Source organism: Podarcis cretensis (genome assembly GCF_951804945.1).
Source record: "Podarcis cretensis genome assembly, chromosome: 7".
Taxonomy (NCBI): Eukaryota; Metazoa; Chordata; class Lepidosauria; order Squamata; family Lacertidae; genus Podarcis; species Podarcis cretensis.
In genome coordinates, this window is record NC_137176.1 from 50,968,853 (window position 1) to 50,991,148 (window position 22,296).

The 22,296-nt window shown below is 41.2% G+C and overlaps 1 protein-coding gene across 4 annotated transcripts in view; it reads right to left on the reverse strand.

Annotated features, from left to right (window-relative positions):
- Positions 1-459: 459 nt before the first annotated feature.
- GAREM1 (GRB2 associated regulator of MAPK1 subtype 1) overlaps positions 460-22,296 on the reverse strand; it is a 72,529-nt gene continuing 50,692 nt past the window's right edge. For 3 of the 4 annotated variants that reach the window (XM_079982671.1, XM_079982673.1, XM_079982672.1), the window contains 4 exons: positions 18,186-18,316; positions 8,759-9,937; positions 4,767-4,933; positions 460-3,566 (listed from right to left, as the gene is read on the reverse strand). In XM_079982671.1, the coding sequence (XP_079838797.1) occupies positions 2,654-3,566; positions 4,767-4,933; positions 8,759-9,937; positions 18,186-18,316 (2,390 nt within the window). In that variant the 3' untranslated portion in view covers positions 460-2,653. The remainder of the gene's footprint in view (positions 3,567-4,766; positions 4,934-8,758; positions 9,938-18,185; positions 18,317-22,296) is intronic. The other variant, XM_079982674.1, reaches the window with a different exon arrangement.

Consider the following 22,296-nt stretch of genomic DNA (forward strand, 5'->3'; position numbering starts at 1 on the left):
TCTAGAAAAGCTTCTAGAAAAAGAGGTGTTGGTACTGTGTACCTTGATTACCCCCAGAAAAAAGCACCGGTAAGTAAAAAGGAACTGGATAACACAACAAGTCAACATTAAGGGAAAATAAAAGTAAATACTGGTGATGTTCTCTAGAGACTTTGGCTCATTCAAGATTGTGCACATAGGGTTATCCCATGGTTTAGCATTCCATGTGAACTGGGCCACTGAAGTTAAAGTACATAGAATTTCTTCCTATACAAATGCAGTTCAGTGCTGTACTTGGCCACTGAAGTGCTTGCAATCCTATGAGATACGGGGGGCGGGGGCGGGACATTACATCATGAGAATTCCTGGGATCATCACTGACATCTCCTCACATGAGAATCCACCTAACTACACTAGTCTACTAATGTATGGAGAAAGTACTTTTAATCAAGTTCCCAAAGTGTTTTTTTTTTAAAAAAAAAATCAAGCAGTTTACAATCTCCCCCCTAATGGCAAGAACTGTCTTCAGCTTTCTCCCACAATTACAGCATGCAGTCTTCTGTAAGCTTCCCAAGTAGTTTTTTCCCAATGAACAAAGATAACTGAAGAAAAATTAATGAAAATATCACATTAAGAAACACTGCATTAAGGATTGGATGGGGAGGGGAAGCTTTAAATACAAACATGAAATCCTTTATCCTAGCTGTTTAACTCTTATGAATAAGCAATGGGATTAGTAGTGTTGTGTTAAGACCTGGATTCCCTTCCTAAGACTTCGATGTATTTGTTGTCTAGCATAATGAAAACAGGCTGGCTAGGTAAATACATCACACACCATGTGGGCCAAGTTTGCATTCTCCTCACCCCACTTTTTAAATAGTCAAATGCATTTCATAGATTAGGATCCTAAAACATTCATATATTATTTCAAGAATAGGAGGGTAACCTCAACTATTCTACTTCCTCTAAACATTTTTTAATCATCATTTAATCAGCTTAATTTTGATTAGACTAGATTTAGTTTTGGGAAATGTGAACACGTTTAATTTAGGTTAGTGTTTAAGTTTCACTCTTCCCTAATTATGGTTTTTTTAAGAAACCTTAGAGAAGCAGCAGCAATACAAAGCATCTAGGATGAACCACTGAACTGCTGCATCTGTGTCTTATTTCCTGAAAATCTGCACTCCAAGGCAGATCATTCTCACCTTGTGTGCATTTTACACCCAAGCCAATGGGTGCATTGTTCTCTAACAGTTATTTGTACTAATGCAAGCCATCAAAATTTGCTCAGATTGAATGCAAAGTAGTTTCAATCACATTTGAAATCCAAATCTTTCTTTGTTTCTCTAATACAAAACCTTTTCCAAAATAAATTCTGTAAAACAAAGAGCACATTTCAGAACAGCACATTTCTGCATTTCAGAACCCCTTTGCTCCCGAACACTGAAAGGAACCTATGCCTATTCTATCCCTTTCTGTATCTGTTATCTGCTATGCAAGAGAACTCGACTGGGTAAAAAAGAATACCTGCCTTGATTGCGACAGTTTCTAAGGGAAACAGTACGATGGTAAATCAAACTGGGGCCATTCTGAGAAGTAGATTGGTAGGGCTATGACTTCTAAACTGTTTGGGCTGAACTACCCCAAATCCTGCCCTTACCCCAGAGCTATATGAAAGACCAAGGCCTTCCTTCTCCCTCAAGTGCTATTAGGTTGAAAATTATGCTGCGTTCATAGATCATTGCCCCTTTATAAATACATGTGTGTAGAAGCTGAATGTGTTTTTTGCTACCTCTCTTTTCCCCTTCTCACCCTGTAAATTATAACTGAGCAGAAAGAGAGGCCACAGGTGGATAACAAGGCAGAAAGGAAAACAATGCATGTGTGAGCAGGGCAGTGACAGCTCACAAGAGATTTAAGAGCAGAGGATTACCGGTAAGTATTGCTCTCCTAAAGGCCAACAACTCTATAAAAACCAACCCTGTTTTCAACTAGGCAGAGAAATAAGTGGTGAACTTGTATTGCCTTTTCAATGAGAAATTTGCACTCATCTGGAGGTGACGCGAAGCTACTAAATTCTTTGTCGGTTTTTTTTTTTGCGGTTTGAATTTCCTTCTGGAAGATGGATTCATTCAGAAAAGGGTTCTAATCACAACCCACATATAAAAGGAATGCTATCCCAACAATTAGAACGAGTGGGAGAAGGACACTAACCACTGGATAAATCAGAACTGAAGGCAAGGTATGCAGCCATCAGAATACAAAAAACAAAAACAAAAAAACCCCCAAGAGGAAATACATTTATTGGTAAACACACAAAAATCAAGGTGATTTGTGTGCTGTTCAGCTTTGCCTAATCAATAATAATAAATATAATGTCTTAATAGACTACACTGAGTACAAATTAAATTCCCTTTAAAGCCCACTGTTTAGCAGCTTCTGAATGTTCAGGGATGCACAAGGCACACCTCCCTGTTTCTACTATGTACAAAAGAGTCTGCTCACCACTCAGAATATCTGCATAGTAAGAATGTTTTTTTCCTGCTACTATATTTACATAAGAGCAACAGAGGATTTTAGTGCAAAAACAAAAACAAAAACGAGAGACTGTGTATTAGCCCCCGGTGCTTCTGGCACACCTCTCTCTGAGTTTTATTGCACCGGCTTCGTAGCTCTACATTTTAGGTCGCCAGCCGTTAATGAACTGCAGTATTTTCTTCACCTGCAACTTGCTTAGCTTGAAGTCCTCCAAAAGGATCTCTTCATTGAGCTGAACAAGCAAGTTGCCGTCAATCTTCTCTGTAACGAAAAAGGATATGACATCCTCAGATAAACCTATAAACCTCAGAGATTTAGAAACTTCCTCTATTGAAAGTCCAGACAGATCCACAGGGGGCTGCCAAGGAGAGCCGTCGCCGCAGGACCGAGGTGCTAGCTGAAGGTGGAGGGGAGATGAGAAAGGATAAGGGATGGCAAAGATATCTTGCATGCCCTTTTTCCCAAGGTACTGATCTTCAGAAAGGTCTGGCGAGCCTGCCTGCGGCTCTTCCTCCGCACCATCTATTCTGAAAGGCAGTGGACACAAGTCAAGGCCGGGCTTCTCATCTGCCGCTTTTGGTGCACGAGGGGGTAAGGCAGGACACGAGAGAGACTGCGGTGTGCTACTGACTGCCAGGCTCTTCTCATCGGTGCACTCGAGAGAGTAACTTGCTGACTTTGGGCAAGTGGGCACTGCACAACCAGGTTCTGCTGCAGCTGGTAGGGTGTCCCCTACAGGAAATTCACTTCTATCCAAGTCAAATGTAAAAGTTGCTGGGCAGTTTCTCTTTGGTGTGCCAGGAGTCTTCTGTCTTGGATAACTGTAACTCCTGCTTGGGTCCAATAGAAATTCACCCCTGTTAAGGCCTTCAGCAGCCCTGGAACAATGATTTGGCCACGACAGCCTGGAGGACAGAGCATCAGCAGAGGGGCTTCCAAAAGGCAGTAGGTTGCCAAAATCTTGTAGGTCAGCCTTCACTGTGCTGCACGGATAGCAAGCAACAGGAGCACTCTCGGAGGCGGACTCAGCTTCTCCTTCTGCAGCATTGCTTTTTTTTTTTAAAAGATAAGCAAAAAGATAATTACTTTGGTACTTGGTGGTCATGTGAGAAAGCTATTACTTTGCCTTACATTATGTCAAGATGGCGGTCAGTGTCTTTATACAATTTCCCTTCTGCAGAACTGTTTGCACATCACAAATTCAAACACAGGAATTAGACTTGGGGGGCGACATGCAAAGCCAAACAACACCCATTCCCTGAAAAGCAGTTAACTGTACTGACAATTATTTTGTAATTTCTAAGCAAATTTGTTCACTTAAGTGGAGGGGACCACATTGATTAAGCTTGCTGCTATACACCAATGGGAAGTTTTTTTAAATCACTTTTCATCATGCCAGTAAAGCTTGCGAAGTTATCTAACATTGCATGTTAGACTAAATGTATAGGGGGAAATAGGGTGGTACACTGTGTATTCTGAACTGAAATAATGAAATATGGACTCTGCTAATTTAATAAAGAACAGATGTATGGCCCCTGTACCTTAAACCTAGTAGGTAGAAGGATCTAGACAGATACGAGAGATAATTCTCATGTTCATTCTAAGGGACTGAACTTGCAAAACATGTGCTCTATGACAGTGCACTGTAATGCTTCCTTTGACATTAATATCCAGTGCCTCACAATCCATAGTGTGCCCGTCTACATGTGGACCAATTTTCAAAGCACAGTGCAAAACTGCAGGGATTTCTTGTTACAGTAATTTGGACTTCCCTAATGAGTTGGGTTGTTTTTTTAAATGGCTGGAGTAATCCACTTCAGCGACTGTTCCCTTATACAGTGGTACTTTGGGTTACATATGTTTCAGGTTACATATGCTTCAATAGTGCTTCAGGTGAAGAACTTTGCTTCAGGATGAGAACAGAAATCGTGCTCTGGCGGCACGGTGGCAGCAGGAGGCCCCATTAGTTAAAGTGGTGCTTCAGGTTAAGAACAGTTTCAGGTTAAGTATGGACCTCTGGAACGAATTAAGTACTTAACCCGAGGTACCACTGTTTAAGCTGTAAGGAAAACCCAAAGGTATCTATTAAGACAAGAGGCTAAATTACCTTACCTATTAAATGTATAGTTATTACAGGGAAACTTTGCACAAAACTGTTTGAAGAAATAACTTGGAAGGATGTTCTCCACAGTTACTGTAAGCATTCATGAACAAGAGAAGGCTGAGAGCCAGAAGTGTTCCGTACTTACATGTTGTGCAGCCCTGATGAATAGTACGAGAGTGTTGGACTAGGAGAACGAGTCTGCTGCCGTGCTGGTTTGTTTGCCCGCGGAGGAACAGATGGACTGGTGGATGTTGGCTTTGAATTTCGTGGAGGAACAGGAGGGGCATTCAGGAGTCTACATTCTTCTCTGACCTAGGAGGGAAATAAAACTTTATCATTCGGCAGAACTTTAGTATGTTCAAAGCACACTGCATAAGTAACCAGCAATCCATACAGAAACCCTGTAAACAGTGCTTTTCTTCTATAAAAAAGGTACTGTGTACCCTTGAGTACCCCCAGAAAAAAGCACTGCCTATAAAGCAGGTCAGTACTTACTACAGATGCACAACCGAAGCTGAGAGAGAATGACTTGCTTAAGCCCACCTAGTGAGTGCACTGATCAAGCAAGATCTGGATTTCCTGGGTGACTTCCCAGCTCTTTTTCTTCACCCCTGCATCACACCTGGTGTGCAAGAATTTAAGACAAGGCTTGAGAGTCCAGGTGGGTAACCTCATCGGAATCAGAGGTAGATGCATCAGCTCAGGTCCCAGTTTTTTAAGGATCACAATTCATCCTGCAATGCCCACAAAGGTGGTTAAAAACAAGCAAACCCTGACTAATGGAATACAATGTTATTGCCTTCTTAGTAGCAGATATGTATTCATATAGAAAGCATAGCCTGTCTACTTATCTGCTGCCAGCAGAGGGCATATGGTAGCCACTGAAGGATTGCATGAGCTGGTACAGATGTTACTGGACCCAGCTTACTTTGGTCATCTGCCCATATACAAACAGTCTACCTATGTGAGCAAGAAACGTCTGAAGAGGAGACTAGAGTGAAGGTGAACTTCTTCTTCCATAACTAGAAGCCATGGTAAAATATTAAAATATGCAACTACCCAGTAGGAAATGGGAAATCATTTAGAGTTGCTATCACAGAAAACTGCAAGCGTTTTAAAACTGGTGTTTTAAAAACCAGGCAAGACAGTCTGCACATTTCAGTTGTAACCACCCTTCAATGTTGTGATTGCAGGTTTTGTAACTGTAAGTTGTTGTTTTTTTTTTTTTTAAGGTGCAAGATAGCATACTACAACAATGGGAGAATTTCTCTCTGTGTGAATACTAGCAGTGAATACAAGGCTTTGATTTTTAATGCTTATTTCAAGATATTAAAATGTTTTATATATCCAGAATGCAGCACTATACCTGCCATTGTGCAAGCAGCTATGCATCATCGTCATCAATTTATTAATCACCTTCTACACATCAAGGTGATGTACAATTAAAACACCAAAACAGAGCTTAAAACACAAAAAGCAGAGATAGTAAAACTAAAACAATACGAAGTGGACATTCCTGGCAAAGACCAATTTATCCCACCTGTGGCAGGGCATCAGAATAATGGGGGTGACAGGTGTGGGTACAGAGGTACTAGCTGTACAGTGGTCAAGGCAATGCTGTGTCAACTGAGTAGAAGTGAGGGGCCAGAGGATAGCACTTTGATGACCTCCATGTGAGTAGCTAATCTTTAAAGAGCCCTTCAATTCCCAAGCAAAAAAATCTAAATGATTTTTCTTTTGTGGCTGTTACTGAATTCAGCCATAGCACCAACGAGCTTTCAGTGTTGCCCCCTAGATTGCAATAAATTGATTAAATTCCGACTCAAGCATCAGTATGGTATGCAGAGCAATAATAATGCTTTTATAAAGTGCGATAAAATGTTGTCTACATATTCATTGTGAAGAAGTAGCTCAGTCCTAGAGAGAACTTCAACCCAGAAGACAGTCCTGTACCAAGAAAGGCTCCATAGGGCACTGTTTTGGAGCTTTAAGAGTAAAAAATGTATGCTCAGCAGTAACAAATGAAGCAAACATGCTCTGTAAATATTGTGCCAGGAATAAACAAGAGTCTTACTTACTCACTGCATTAAACCAAATATATAGAGAAATGCCTTTACCTCCAGAAACATGTATTTTTTTTTAGCGTGCAGCTACCAACTGGTATTCATTAAGCCAAGGCATATTTAAATAACTTCTAAAGTTAGGTTAACAATATGCTACAACACCATGGCTATATAATTCAGGGAAATATTTTTGATGTGTCTAAGAATTTCTACATGCCTAATGGATTTTGAGAGTGTGGAGGATAGCTAAATGAAAATGCCTACCCTGTGTCCTGTACAAAAGGCAAATTCCATGTCAGGTATACAGTGGTACCTCGGGTTAAGTACTTAATTCATTCTGGAGGTCTGTTCTTAACCTGAAACTGTTCTTAACCTGAAGCACAACTTTAGCTAATGGGGCCTCCCACTGCTGCCGCACCGCCCGATCACAATTTCTGTTCTCATCCTGAAGCAAAGTTCTTAACCTGAAGCACTATTTCTGGGTTAGCGGAGTCTGTAACCTGAAGCGTATGTAACCTGAGGTACCACTGTAATGGCAAATTTATTGTGCGGCCACACTTGGAATACTGTGTACAGTTCTGGTTGCCACTTCTCAAAAAGGATATTGTAGAGCTGGAAAAATATGAAGAAAAGGCAACTCGAATGAGTGTAGGGCTGGAATAACTGCCCTATGAGGAAAGGCTATAACATTTGTGGCTTTTAAGTTTTGAAAAAAGGCAAGTTGGAAGGAACATGAGAGAGGGAGAAAGAATAGTGTGGGGGAAGTAGATAGAGAAAAAGGTTTCTCTCCTCATATTAAAAACTGGAGCCAACCAATGACACCAAATGGTGGGAGATTCAGGAAAGGATATCAATGGCTGCAAGTCGTGATGGTTATATATTAGCTCCAGCATCAGAGGGAGCATACCGGGGAACAACAGTGGGAGAAAGCCATTGTTCTCATGACCTGCCTGCTGCCTTCCTACAGGCATTGGTTATTCAGTGTGGGAAGCAGGATGTAGGCCTAGATGGGCTTAGGGTCTGATCCAGACCTAGTTTTGGACTAGTTTTCTGTTCTTACTTTCACCTCAGTTTTATAGCATTATGCATACTTTCGAAAATCTGTCTGATGAGAGTCAATGTTGGGACAAAAAAAAACCACATGCACGTACGCTGCCAAAAAAGAGTCTCCAGTGACCCTTAACTCCTTAAAACCATTTTCTATCTCTACGCCATATTTTATTTAATTCCACCATTTTATTGATTTCTACTGCTGATTTTTCCATTCAGGGCATATTATTTTTTGACCCATATGCTCAGCTCTAATGCAATTTTAATCATACTGTTCCTTGATGCAAAGTATTACATGGAATACTTACGGTTTGCAACATAGAGACCCCTTTTTTAAAAAACCCAAAAACCCTTGCCTGTTCAATTTGCTAAGTCAATTTCCATCACTCAAGTGTTTCTCCATTTTTCTTCTTCCCCAGGAACATTAAGCAGGTTCCAAGTTGGTGACCTTTTGTTCTTGGGAGGACATATTCATTCAGCATTGAGTTTCATCTTACCATTAAAAATGGCAAAAATTCTTTGCATAGCAAAAAAACATTTCTCCATTCAAATTTACATGTGAAGTTGCACAATGCACAGAAAAATGCATGCTCTACAGGGATACATTTTTATTGGACGCAATAAAATCCTGTTCTCAAATGTGGTTTACTTCCAAACCAATCTAGAAAAGTGCAAACTCTAGAGGGGGGAAAATGAACACCAAGGCTGCTATCCTATACCCATCTTATTGTGAGTAAGACCCACAGAGCTCAGTGAGGTATACTTTTAAGTAGATATATACAGGATTGTACTTAAGCCTTCAAGAACTATGAAATGGGTATGGGCTAATTGAGGAAATAATTCTTTCTGCAGAAGATCTGGGGGATCCCAAAGCATCTGAATTCACAATTATGACAGTAGGACTTGCAATCCTGGGTCAGGAAATCAAGTTCACCCCATTATCCAGATCAACACTTTTAAGTATATGATCTGGACCTACCATCACCACCCATCTTTATTAGAAAAAAGAAAGACCATGACTTACTGCTTCTGATTTAGGAGGCACAGGTGGTGGAGGTAGGGAAACTTCTGGAGATTTTGATGTTACTGTTATAGGCCCAGGTGCTGGAAGAGAAGAATTGCCACACTTGGACCGGAAAGAACTCTTATAGCTGTCACATTTGTTCTTCTCACTTTGTGAGCGAGTGAAAGGCTGATCATTCATTTTCCCACCCCCCTGGTCCAGCCACAGTTCCTCATAAGGAAGTTCCGGTTTGATAGGCAAACACAACGATTCTTCACAAACTTCAGGGAACAGGTAGTCGCTGCTGCCATCGCCAGAGTCCTGGCACTGCAGGGCATCATGGGAGAATAAAGCCCACTCATTGCACAAGTCCCTGCAGCCGTGAAGGTTCACCTCACTATTTCCATGGAGGTTGTTTCCATAAACACAAACCGAGAGGCGGTGGAAGGATTGCGTCAACTCGTCCCGAGCGTAGCTAAGAGAGTTTGGTATGTGGTTGTGGCTGTGGGGCCGGGCTTTCTGCGGACTTTTGCACTCTTCATTCCAGTCGGCTTTCACATCTCTCACGCCACGGGAATACTCGTCTATGTCAAACTGCTCTTGGCAGAGACTGAACCAGTGCTTGACAAAGGCTTCATGACCCACCTCCCCTTTCACAAGGCTTTCGGGGAGCGTGAACTTTGGAAGAGCCAAATGCAAAGGGAAGTGCATGGGAATGATTTTGTTGCTGTGCAGCGCACAGCAAACCACCACAGTCTTGGTCTGAATGTTGACAAACTTGTAGCGGTGCCCCTCGCGGACAAAATGCAGGTCGTAAGGGTTTCGCGGCGGAGAGCTGGGCACAGTCACATTCACGGGCAGCCGCGTCTTCTCCACAATGTTGCGAATGGTGTGTTCGCCCTCCTGCATCTGCAGCTCCAGGGGGCTGCGTGTGCTGAAGCGGCCCTTGCACTGGAAAGGAAGGCTGATGCTCTCGTTGGTCCTGTGGTTCATGCAGATCAGGCATGGCATCTTGCCTCTGCCCAGCTTGCTGATGGAATTGAGCTTCCCGATTTTCTTGAAGATGGTGTTGAGCCGTGACTTCTCCTTGGAAGATTTTGCATAGAGGATTTCCGCTTGCCCCATTAACGTCAGCTCGTCTCCCGTGCAGAGGGTGATGTTGTAAAGCTCGGTGTCTTCGTTGCATTCGCCCGAAGCCACCTGTAGCACAGAAAATTTAAGAGATGCCCGGATAAGTCATTTCGAACATGAAGCATAAAAGCAACAGCTGCAGAAACAACAAATTAAAAATTATTGAAACTGCAGATAACGGATCAAGATTTATTTAAAATGTCTTATTTAAATTTCCTCTACAACCAACCTGATTTCTTTACTGAATATGAAATTCTATGAAACCATATGTACACAGGCAATTCTGACATATCCTGGAAAAAATTATGCCCCAGCCAAAGAATAAAAACAATGCAATTAATGTAGGGAAAGCAAACATTTGAACCGAGTAAGACCACCCCCTGCTAAGCCTTGCAAATTAGGACTGACTTTGCTGAATTTTTCATCCCACTCCCATAACTGGCAGTGTGGCAGGTGCCAGCTGCATTCTCTCTTTTCTGGCTTAAGACAGCCTCTATAGTTCTGCCATGGATCTGTGCTTCAAGGACATAATGGAGTACTACAATGGTTGAATACTCGTGTGTGTGTGTGTGTGTGTGTGTGTGTGTGTGTATGTATGTATAGGAGGTTAAAACATAAAGGAGAATATACAAGTGCTATCAGTGAAGATGACACAGAGTTGGGCTACAAATGCTAGTGTTTCCTAAGCCCAGGAAACAATCAAATTCTATTACTGTAGGAAAGGTGACAGGCAGAGCTTACTACTTGGGACTGATCATGGCCTGGAGGAATTGCAGCTTATCCCAAGGCAAGTAGCCAAGTGGCAAGCTACATGGCTGAACCAAGAGACACAGAGAATCAGGAGTGAGCAATACTGAATGCACAAGTTAGGTTGCAGAGCCTGCCTCCCCTTGATGAAACTTTACAATTTCATAGAAAAATTGCCACTTTTCTGGTCTACACTCTTTAAGAGTGTCAGAGGCAAGTTTCTTCAGCTGGATGCGGGGAAGGCTAGGTTTTCTTGGGTCTCAGCCTTGGGTGTATATTTGTATTGTGCGGTGTAGTGGCTAAAGCACTGGACCTGGGAGTCCTGGGAGCACTGGACCTGGGAGTCCAGGGTTCAAATCCTCATGCAGCCATGAAGATCACAGGGCAACCTTGGGCCAGTCACTGTCTCTCAGTCTATCCTACCCCACAGAGTTGTTGTGAAGATAGAATGGGGAGTGGAAGAACCATATTTTTGTATGCCACCTCGATTCCTTGGAGGAAGGATGGGTTATAAATATAAAAATACATAGGGAATTTTTTTTAAAAAAATGTTTTAAATTTAATTTGTTTTTCTCAATTGCTTTTTAATTGCCTGTAAGACAGAGTTGTTCCACCTGGTCTTTGGCTTAGAATCAGTTTGATTCCCTCCCCCTCTTTCTTTTTCCTTTCTCCTCCTGTGAAGAGGCTGCATCCTAATGTTTTAATGTTGTATCTTAATCTTTTAAATTGTATTTTAATCAACTTGTTTTTATTATTGGTTGTTAGCTGCCCTGAGCCCGGTCTTGGCTGGGGAAGGTGGGGTATAAATAAAAATTATTATTATTATTATTATTATTATTATTATTATTAAACCTGTTCTTATTGTATGATTGGAAATCACCCTGAGACTTATATGGAAGGAGATTCATAAATTTAAAAATAAGAAATAAATATAAGCTAATAAATAAGAATGGAATGGAGCTAGTAATGGCTAGGGCTCCAAGAGCATGGCATGTGAGAAAGCATCACATTTCCACACATAAACAGAGTACTGCCTAAAATCGTCGGCTCTTTTACACCATATGCATTTTTGTTACTGAGTTAAGTGTAGATCCCAATCTGATGATCAGCCTAAGAACCACTCCTTCCAGTCACACTGGAAATTGCACAAATGGAATGCAGAAGGAATAGAACAAACCCATCAGACGTGTTTGGGCATCCACTATATTCATGTAATTCAAAATAATAATATTAATTGCATCCACACAAACTAAACAAATGGGCTACAGACTTTTAGCTCTTGATACATTCTCCAGTCCTTTGTCAACCCTTTCCTATTTACTGAGGCCATTGTTCCTTAGTGAGCAAAAATATTGAGTTCGCAATACCTCCCACAAACACATTGCCAGAGTTAAGAAATCACAAATAACTTATACTTTTCCCAGTAGGAAAATACATCCCCCCCCCACAAAAGGTTGCCAGATTTGGTCATGGAAGATCCAGGTTCAAATCTCTGCTGAGCCATAACATTCATCTGCGTAGCTTTAGGCAAGTTACTGTCAAGCTTAACATATTACACAGGAATGTGAAAAAGAAAAGTAAGAATATATTATAAACTCACCTTGAATTCATGAGATAGGACAAGAATGATGGCCTTTTCCCCAACCCCTCCAGTGTTTTTGAATGTATGTATGTGTGATTTTACCCCACCCCTGTAATTAACAACTCGCCTGGTAGCTATAGGAGACCTGGCATTTTATGCTAGATAAGTGGTGTTCAAACTTTTTTCAAAGAGGGCCAGAATTGATGAAGTGAAGGGCCATGAGGGCCGACCAAAGTTAAGCTTTTTTTTAGGATTGAAGTTGTTGGGCTTTTTTAAGGATTTTACCCCAGGGGCCGGATTAGGCCCCTGAAACAGACTTTGGACATGCCTATGCTAGAGAGTGCATGGGAAACAAATGAGCTGCCACCCTATTGGTTCTGGTCTAGGGAGGGAGGCGGGAGGCCTTGGCCCATCCAGCTGCCTCCAGTGCAATGGATCAGAGAGTTGGGTTGCACCCTTTCCCAACACAGATAATTACACAGCATAATATATTCCTTTTGTTCCAAAAGCCTATTCACATTCAGAGTGGCATTCAGTTTCTGCTTCTTAGTATTTGTAGTTGTTAACTGCATGCTACCACATAAGTAATGAGCATAGCAATTCTAACTCGCCTTTATACTCTGGGGATAAGGTGAAATATCCTGGAGATCTGCTTGCACAGAGACTGCCACATCCAATTCCCTATGGGAATCTTACCTCCACTGACTAAAATAGAAGGGAATGGACTGTACCAGATCCATAGTTAAGTGAACCATTACTGAGACCATGCTAGGGAAACAAAGGGGCTTTGTATCATGCCCACACCTACCCGTGGCACTATCCGCTTTCCTCCTCTCTCCTGGTCAAACATTGCTGATGGAGCGCCAATGCTGGTAGAACTTTGATGCCAGCAGAACTTTCCACTGGTGCAAGTGTTGTTCTGCTAGTGTATGTCTACCTTCAAAAACATGCAAAGCCCTTGCTAAGTGTGAATAACAACTTGACAGAACTGGAGGAGATGCATCTTATGCATGTGCTTAAAGCTGAATACTTTGGCATGAACAGCATGCCTGGCTAGTTTTGCACTTTCAGAGTTTCCCAAGAGGAAGTAATTCAAATGCTGTGTTCAAATCTACACATCCTCAACAGAGCTAATCCAGGAAACAATCAGGATTTCCCTGTACGTGATACTCATTTACAATTCAGGTCAATGCCATGGCAGTATTATGAAACATTAATATTAAACAATGGTAGATTTCACACCGTGATTAACTATTCTCTCTCTCTCTCTCTCTCTCTCTCTCTCTCTCTCTCTCACACACACACACACACACTCACTCACTCAAACTCACACACTTCTAGAGCTGCTTCACACAAGACTTTTTTGCTCCATGAACATCAGTGCTGCAAGGAGAAGGGGCATTTTGGACACATTAGTATTTTAAATTAAACATAGACATGGTAAAACAGGCACGTGGAGTGTTTTTTCCCCTTCAAAAAGCCCTCACATGTTTTGTACACATTTTCCTACAGAAATACAGTATTCATTGAAGACAGATATCCTGTGTGATGTAGACTTCCAAGATGGGATTTAGTTTCAATTTAAGTAATATCAACTGGAGATAAGAACACTCTGAACTTTGCAGAACACTCCCCTCTCCTCACATTTTTGCATTACACACACGGTGACATCTCCCATGAGAAACAAGAAGCAACAGAGTGGCCCCTGATTCCTCTTTTTGCATGGTCTATGTCATGTGTGAATAGGCAGCTTGCACACTTGCTCTATGAACTCAACACACATCTGAGTGCAAAGATATGCAAGTCCTTGTACTGCAAATTTGACAGGATGGGCAAGACTGTTGCTGCTCAAGTTTAACACCTGAAGACAAAGTCCCTTGCTTAGAGAAGTAATTTCATGTCAGTTTTGTTATTCTGAAGCAAAGGTGCACATAAAAAGGTGTTCATTTGCACTTTCATTTATTAATGACAGAGACAAAAGAGATATGTAAAGCATTATAAATTAGTAATTTCTGACATAGCTCAAATACAGTTCTGCACTACCACAGATATCAGGCTCAGCCAGCTATTAAGTGACTGCAGCAATTTATCTTATGTGTGTATAATGAACTGAAATAAAATGCTAGGTATCAGGGAAACCTAATTTCCTAAACAGTATTTAAAACATCTAACAATAAGTACATTAACTGGGTAGAGAAAAATGACATTTGCAAAGTTTCTTCTAAACTATGCGTCATGGCATCTAACTCCTCTCCAGCTTAAGCTACAACTGCTATCTAAAGACAAACACAGTAAAGTTGTGCTTAGAAATGCCATGGGGAACTATAGCTCAGAACTGCAACGCTAATTGCTTTGTCTAGGATTTCCACCCTCTGGCATGCCAATGGCATTAATGAGCACATCACTTAGCACAGCCACCCTCATATCCGGAGCTCCTCCTTTTGTGGTGGTACACATAAGAGACTTCAGAAGAAGTGATGATGTGCATTCATTGCCACCACCTCCGCATTATACTGCAATGGTCAAAGACCTCTATTAATACCTCCAGCGTTCTGAAAGTGTTTGCAGTGTGGTCACAACTTGAGATCAAGGTCCCAGTGTGCTTGGTCTGACTCCTCTGCTTCCTCCCTCCCACGCTGGAGTCTCGGCTGCAGAATAACTCCTTTTGTTGCCTTACTGTACCGTTTCCAGCCTCCTCTTTCCCCGTACATTTGGAAACACATTTTTAGAGCTGAATTTGGGATTAGGGCCCCTTGCTGGTCTAGAGGCAAAATGTATGAGACTACATCGCAGAAAGATTGGATTCAATTTTGCATCAACAAAGTAATGCTTCAGTGTACTGAAAATATTTGCATTCATGGACTTGAAGCTTTACCCAGAGAACCTGAAATATCTTGCAGTTAGATTATTGGGTAAGAATCCTCAACAACTTTCCCCCTTTTCTTCAGAGACTAAACCTATTGAATTACCACCTCCAGGATCAGGAGGCTCCAGTTCATTTTCTTCTGCCACTATGCTGGAAGGAGTGTGTGTGTTTAAAACTTGCAGCCCCAAGTTCTGCTTTCAAGAAAGAGATGTGGGATGGGGTGAACACTCAGTAACTTAAATTAGACTTGGGTATGATTCATGTCACTGATTCCCATCTGGCCAGTTTTGCGATTCAGGCATTGCACTAGAGCAGGGATGGGGGACCAGGTACTGCTGGAGTCCAATTCACATCTGCCCCAGCTAGCATTGCCAGTGGTCAGGGAGTTGGAGTCCAATTAACATCTGGAAGGCCAAAGGCTAGTCACTTCTGCACATATAGGATGCACATATAGGATCCAGTCTGAGGCTTTTAACTGGCAGTGACAGGCATTGAACCTGGGAATGAGCTACAGTCCCTCAGCTTGACTAACTGGCAGATTTGAGTCTTGGCCTCAGATTTAACACCTAACTCAACCCTATTAACCTGATGTATTGGTTGCATTTGTAACCCTCTGTTCCTCCAAGGGGTTCAGGGCTGCTATTCATTAGGTCATCACATTTTAGCCACATGACAAAACTTGTGAGATAGTATAAGCTGAGAGATAATGGCAGGTCCAAAGGCACCAAATAAACTTCACAGTTGAGATGGGATCTGAAGCTAGATTTTCTACGCCCAAATATAGCCTTCCAGTATGGGAAAATTAGCTCCTAACAAATAAAGGGGCAGACCAAATAGGAAGGTTTTATCATAAGTTTGATCATTGGCAATTTAGCTGTTTTCAGATATCACGTTACTGGCTCTTCAAATTATTGGTTAGAATATGGTTCAAGAATAGGTGATGAGAAAAATTGATTCTTTCTTCTCACTTGCACCTTGAGAAGACGACCTGGTTTCCTCAAACCAGTTTTCTGTGACATCCAAACTGGCAAACTGTGGTTTAATTAATCCCTCCAAACCAGGATTGCAAACCATAGTTTGATGAGCAAAGAGGAAGCTGTCTTATATCAGGTCAAACTATTTGTCTCACTAGCCTAATGTCATCTTGGCAGGGCTCTCCATTTCTATCTTCAACAATAGTTGCCATGTTCAGGTGTTACATTCTAGATACTCAAATTGTGATTTGCCTAGGGGGCTATAGCTCATTCCCAGGTTCAATGCCTGCCACTGCCAGTTAAAAGGCTCAGACAGCAGGTGGAATATACCTTTGCCTATATTATCTTACAGGACTTTCCTGAGGACAAAACAATATATTTATAATACTTGCAAAGGAGTTCACTGTGCACCTCTCATGCCTTATATATCAGGAGCTGTAAAACTCAGGCTGGAAAATAAAATTTTTCTACCTAGAAAATGCTCAAATGACTTTGCCATTTTTTTATTTATTTTTTGCTAAAATTATAATGTCTACCTGCAATTTATACCAAACCACCATGAATACTTCAACTTCTAAAACAGGGGAAAACAGACAGTGCTCTTGCAGCTTTGGGAAGTTACATACTCCTAATTATTCATTGCACAAATATGATAACATAAGTTCAGTGTGTGAATACCAACACAGACATATTAGTGGTCATTATAATCTCCCAGAGTATGCTGTTCTGTTCTGCATCTAATATAGAATCAATGTACACAGATTTGTGTGTTGTGTGTTGTACAGACATAACCCAAGAGATCCTAGCAGGAGATCTCCCAGTTGGCACCATTTGGAACTCCCATGAGACTCACTTGGCTTTTTCTCTAAACTTGTGTGTGTGTGTGTGTGTGTAGGAATAAACCTGAAGATCAGCAGGGCCGAATCCAATTCTAACATGCTTAACTTTCTGACTTAGATGTTACACCCTCTTCTCAAATTTTACTGAATATTAATAATGTTATCTTGACTATAGATGAACTTGCTCAAATGAGAGGCCAAGCATACATAGCCACATCCAAAGTACATAGGAACATAGAACTATGCCTTGTATTTAAACAACCCATCAATCCATGTAGCTCAGTACTGTTTACTATAGATTGGCGGCGGCAGCCCTCCATGGTTTCACAGACTAGGAACATTTTCCAGTCCTACTTGGAGGTGTCAGGGATTGATCCTGGAACTTCCTGCATGTAAACCAGTGCTCTACCATTGAGCTACTGCCCTTACAGTGATAGACCGCCATCTTGGATAGGCCCATCCAGTATGTGCACCTCCCTAGGAAACAATTACTTATTTTTCTAAAGTGATTGTGGCAACAGGAAATAGCTTGTGGTATTTAACCGTTAAGGTGAATCCAGAACAAACATGGAAACTGCTAGAGGTCATTCTAAATGGCTAAAACACTTTAACATACAAGATTGGGAAGAGAAAGAGAGAGAGAGAGGAACAGTCTACAGACACTGCAGTCAGAATTTATGTGGGGAGTAGTTTCTGACATTACTTTGTTTAACAGTGCCACGGCCTCCCTATTTGCAGGGCTTAAAGAAAAAAGCAACAACATGTCATCTGAATCATGTTATTTCTCGTGGCTGCTGAATAGATTTTAAATCAAGGAATCATTAGTCCTTTCTGTTTCCATGTAAATGCTGATAATCTTCACCAGTGTTGAGGGGTTTCAATAATAGTCCATACAGCCCCTATGTAGCCTAAGACATTCTGTGGAGTGAATGAAGCAGCTGCTCCCTCACCAATTAAAATCTAAGGGGTCGGAGGGGAGGGAGAGGGAAAGGGAGTGAACAACAAAAGAATCTCTGTCTAAAATTTGGAGGCAATTAAACAGATCGGAAAAGAACATTGCTTATTGAAGGTGGTTCCCTCTTTGAAAAAGTCTTCGTATATATCTCGCACTGATTCACAGAGACTTCAGGATGGGTTTGGGGGAAATGTACACAGTAAGTTGCAGTTTAAATACCATCAGACTAAGACAACTCAACAACCCAAAATTACTTCTCCCACAGAGCACAGTTGCTCAACTTCCATGTGTATATATATAAAGGGTTTAACCATAAATCATTTCACTAGGGATAAATATTAGTTTAGGGGCTACCTTAACGTTGAATGTTATTTCCTCCATGACGTAAACTCGTTCAGGAAATGCTTTAGCCACCTCCTCCACACTGTTAAAATACTGCACTGGCTCCTTAATATCACGGTCTTGTTCCAGCAGCTTAAACTGCCCTGAAAACAGATGATAAAATAGAAGAGCAATAAGATATTTATATTGGACGGCTGTTTCTGTGGCAACTGCTAACGCATTCCCTACGCTATTTAACTTGGTCAGTTTCCTCCAATTATTAACAGTTAGGCAATGGAAGAACAGATTGCACAACTCTTTGCGAACCTGAAAAGGAAAGAGTTACCAAGCTTTGCTAAACCGGAATTAGAAGAATGTGTGTGGGCCGACGTGAAATTTAATAGAATTTACAGGCGGGCTCTCTGGAAGTGGACTGAAAGCACGAATGCATTCTCATGGTAGAATTACACACAGATTTCTGCACATTTAGAACTTTCTCCAACACGTTACAGTACTTTATGTGTTAAAAGCACAAACTCAATTTTTACAGGAAAATACCCCAGAAAAAGAAAAGCACAGATCTGTAAGAACTGAAGAAATTTCACTGGCCAATTCACAGTGTTCCCAAGAGCCCCTTTTGAGGGGCACAAAGCTTAGGGATATTCACCAGTTTTCAGAATTTCTGTTCTGCTGCTTCACAAAACATTGCATTTTTGAAGCCACTTTCATGGTCACATAATAGGTTAAACTGTCAAGTCACTAGAGTTCTGTGAAAACAGGCAGTGTTATTAGTGTTTATCACAATGCACTGATATGCTTTCTGGTTGTTTTGTACTACGTTGCCAATTAGCCCCAGGCAGCACGGCCAATGATCAGGGTGATGGCCATTGTAGTCCAAAACATAAGGAGAACAGGATCCCAGCAAGATGGCTTTTGGGAAACCTAAGTCTTTATTTCCCATGCTTGATACTTACTGTATATGGGCAGTACAAGCTAGTCTGGAAATAAAGCCTGTTGATGTCACAAAATACTCACAATGGGTTATCTGCTCCACATACCAATACTCTGTATATAAATTTGGGGTCACATATGGGAAGTTCATTTAAATAAAACCTAATTGTATTATGTCTAGCACAATACAGTTTTTTTTACAAACTGGGAATGTATGGTAAAGATTTACTTTTGCTTGGAATAAGATCTGGATGGTAAAAGCACCATTGTTTGGGGCCTATTCACATGAACATTTTATCAGTGGTAACAGCCAGCACATGAAACTGATATATTGCATGAATCAATTCCTACAATTCAACCATGGTACTAGCTTTGCTATAATGTGGACACAATATCAATCAATGAAGATAAGCTTATCAAATGATAAGATTAATTTGTAATAAGTACCACCAATGCAATACTGTGGATTTGACATCCGTGACTGTAATTTATAGAAACTAATTATCAGCAACATGCACTTAAAATATCAATAGTGTGCGGTAGAATGTAGCAGTCATGAACTCACCAATAATTTAAACCTTTTTTTCGTATAGGTATATACACCCCCACCCCCACCCATTCTTATTTCCATTCTTAAGGAAATAAGCCCTGAGTGCTCACTGGAAGGACAGATCGTGAAGCTGAGGCTCCAATACTTTGGCCACCTCATGAGAAGAGAAGACTCCCTGGAAAGGAGTTGTGAAAGATTGAGGGCACAAGGAGAAGGGGACGACAGAGGATGAGATGGTTGGACAGTGTTCTCAAAGATACAAACATGAGTTTGACCAAACTGTGGGAGGCAGTGAAAGACGGGAGGGCCTGGCGTGCTCTGGTCCATGGGGTCACGAAGAGTCAGACACAACTAAATGACTAAACAACAATAGCTTTTTGCTGCTTTCCCCTGACATACAGAACATAAGAAGAGCCTGCTGGATCAGACCAATGGCTCACCTAGTCCAGCATATCCTCTTCTCATTTCACATAGTGACCAAACCAGATGACTGTGGGAAACCTGCAAGCAGGATTCGAACACAGGAGCCCTCTCCCCAAGCACGCTATTTCAAATGTGCTTCCACGTTCACAGCAACCCAGCACCAAATCCCCCTTCTATTCAGTGTGGAATCTCATTTATGTGCCATGAACCTTTAGTTGGCAGATATTAATATAAAGGAAAAAAAACAGAGATATACAATACAGATTTCGTATAAAGTATTTGAAAGGCACTGTTGTTGATTGAAAATCCTGTGGGAAACAGCAACAAGTGCACTGTCCTGTTATTTTGAGTGAAAACAGACTACACACTTAGCAAATATTCCTATTTAAGAAATCCTGCATGGCTATGCTAAGTACATGGGACTTCAAGTCTCTGGGTGAGCTGTATCTCTAGAAGCACAGATATGGAAAAGTAACCACATATGGCATTGTACAGCAGGAACTATGGATGGGTTCTCACAACATGGCAAGCCAAAGTATGGTTTACCAAGATTGTGCAAACATACAGGCTCCCAGAGGCGAGCTCAGTTGTTCTGCTCCTCTCTGATCCTTTTTGCTCCCATGCTGCACTGAGCGATGCCAGATTTGGCATAGTGAGTCGTCTGAATCCAGGCCTATGGTTAAAACTCACTCATTAACCACAAGCTCCAACCAATTTTAATTCTGCTCTCTGGGAGCCTGCACAATTCCAGCAAGCTATAGTTTACTGTATCATGTGAACCAAGTTGATGTGGCAAACAGTTTGCTTTCGCCCACTCTTAACTGCACTGTATTTGGCGCACACACACGCACACACACAATACATACATACAAATATATATTGAAATTGTTGCAACTGTTCAGTGTACTGATGCCATGCTACAGAGGACAGAGTTGGGGGGTTGACAGCAAACTCCTACTTCCTCTGATTTTTATTCATTTGCTGAAAAGTCTTGCTGAGTTTGCTACTCCTACATCAGAGCCTCCTTTTTAAAATATGATGGCTTAGTTCATTCATTGACATCTTGCTTATTGCGCATTCTTCTGTGCCTTTCAGGTTTTGACCCTGGTCCATGTTAAACAGGCTGCGGTGGAAGTGTAGGATGCTGTATAGTAAAAAATTCCATTTGACAGGGACAGTTATGTAAACATTTCTGCTTCTGCCTGGAACTCTGGATAGAACAAGCAAGCCTTGAAAGAAGAACTGCTTTCGAAAAGCAGGATGTTTGAATATGAACATAGAGCAACCCCATGTAAAAGACTGCTTTTGTTTCACAAGGAGGAAGCTTTTAAATTTACTGAATGGGAGGATTTAATTCCAAAAAAGAGTCTATATGGCTATATAGTTTTTGGCAATATGTATTCATAGTACATTATAATGTGGGAAGAAATTAATTCTAGTTTAACCAGCATTCAGCATTCTAAAACCCAGTAGCCATACTAAAGTGTGTACATACATTAAAATAGGTTTTTTTTTTAATTTAAAAAAGGTTCTCCTGTGTATTCTTGAACACAGGCAGTGTTTGATTTATATTCTCTTTGTAGCATGCATACTGTATACATTTCTCCCTCATAGAACACCCACAGTAGAATGAATATGGGAAACATTTCCCCATCAGGGTCCTTCCAACTCTACAATTCTATGATTCTATCAGCAAAACAAGTTGCAATGAATCTATTCCTTACTCCTAAAACACAAGAGATGAGACAATTACTAACACTCATTGAATGTACTGGATAAACATTATAAAAATATAGATGTAAGAATTGTGAATGTGCACACTTCTCTACATTTGGGACCTGCAATGTGATGTTGCAGCATGTCACAATTTCTGTTTAGTGTTCAAGCCAGCCAGCCCAGCCAGCCAGCCAGCCAGCCAGCCAGCCTTGCTTTCCTCCATATGCCATTCCATTCCCCTCTCCCATCCACCTCCCTCGCTTCACCCCCAACTTTCCATGGTCATTGAACACATTTGGTTCCTATTGGCTTCTTCTGTTCCCCACTCTAACTAGCCCCCCCCCCCCCTGATTTTGTACTTCTGCAAATCATGACATTTTCCTGTGCGTGGGAGGTGCCTTTTTGGCTACATAAGTACTAGCACTGACATTTGAACAGGATCTTTTTAGAAGCTATTTTAAGACACTTTAAAACTGTTTCAGATAACAGTTTACAATAAAATAG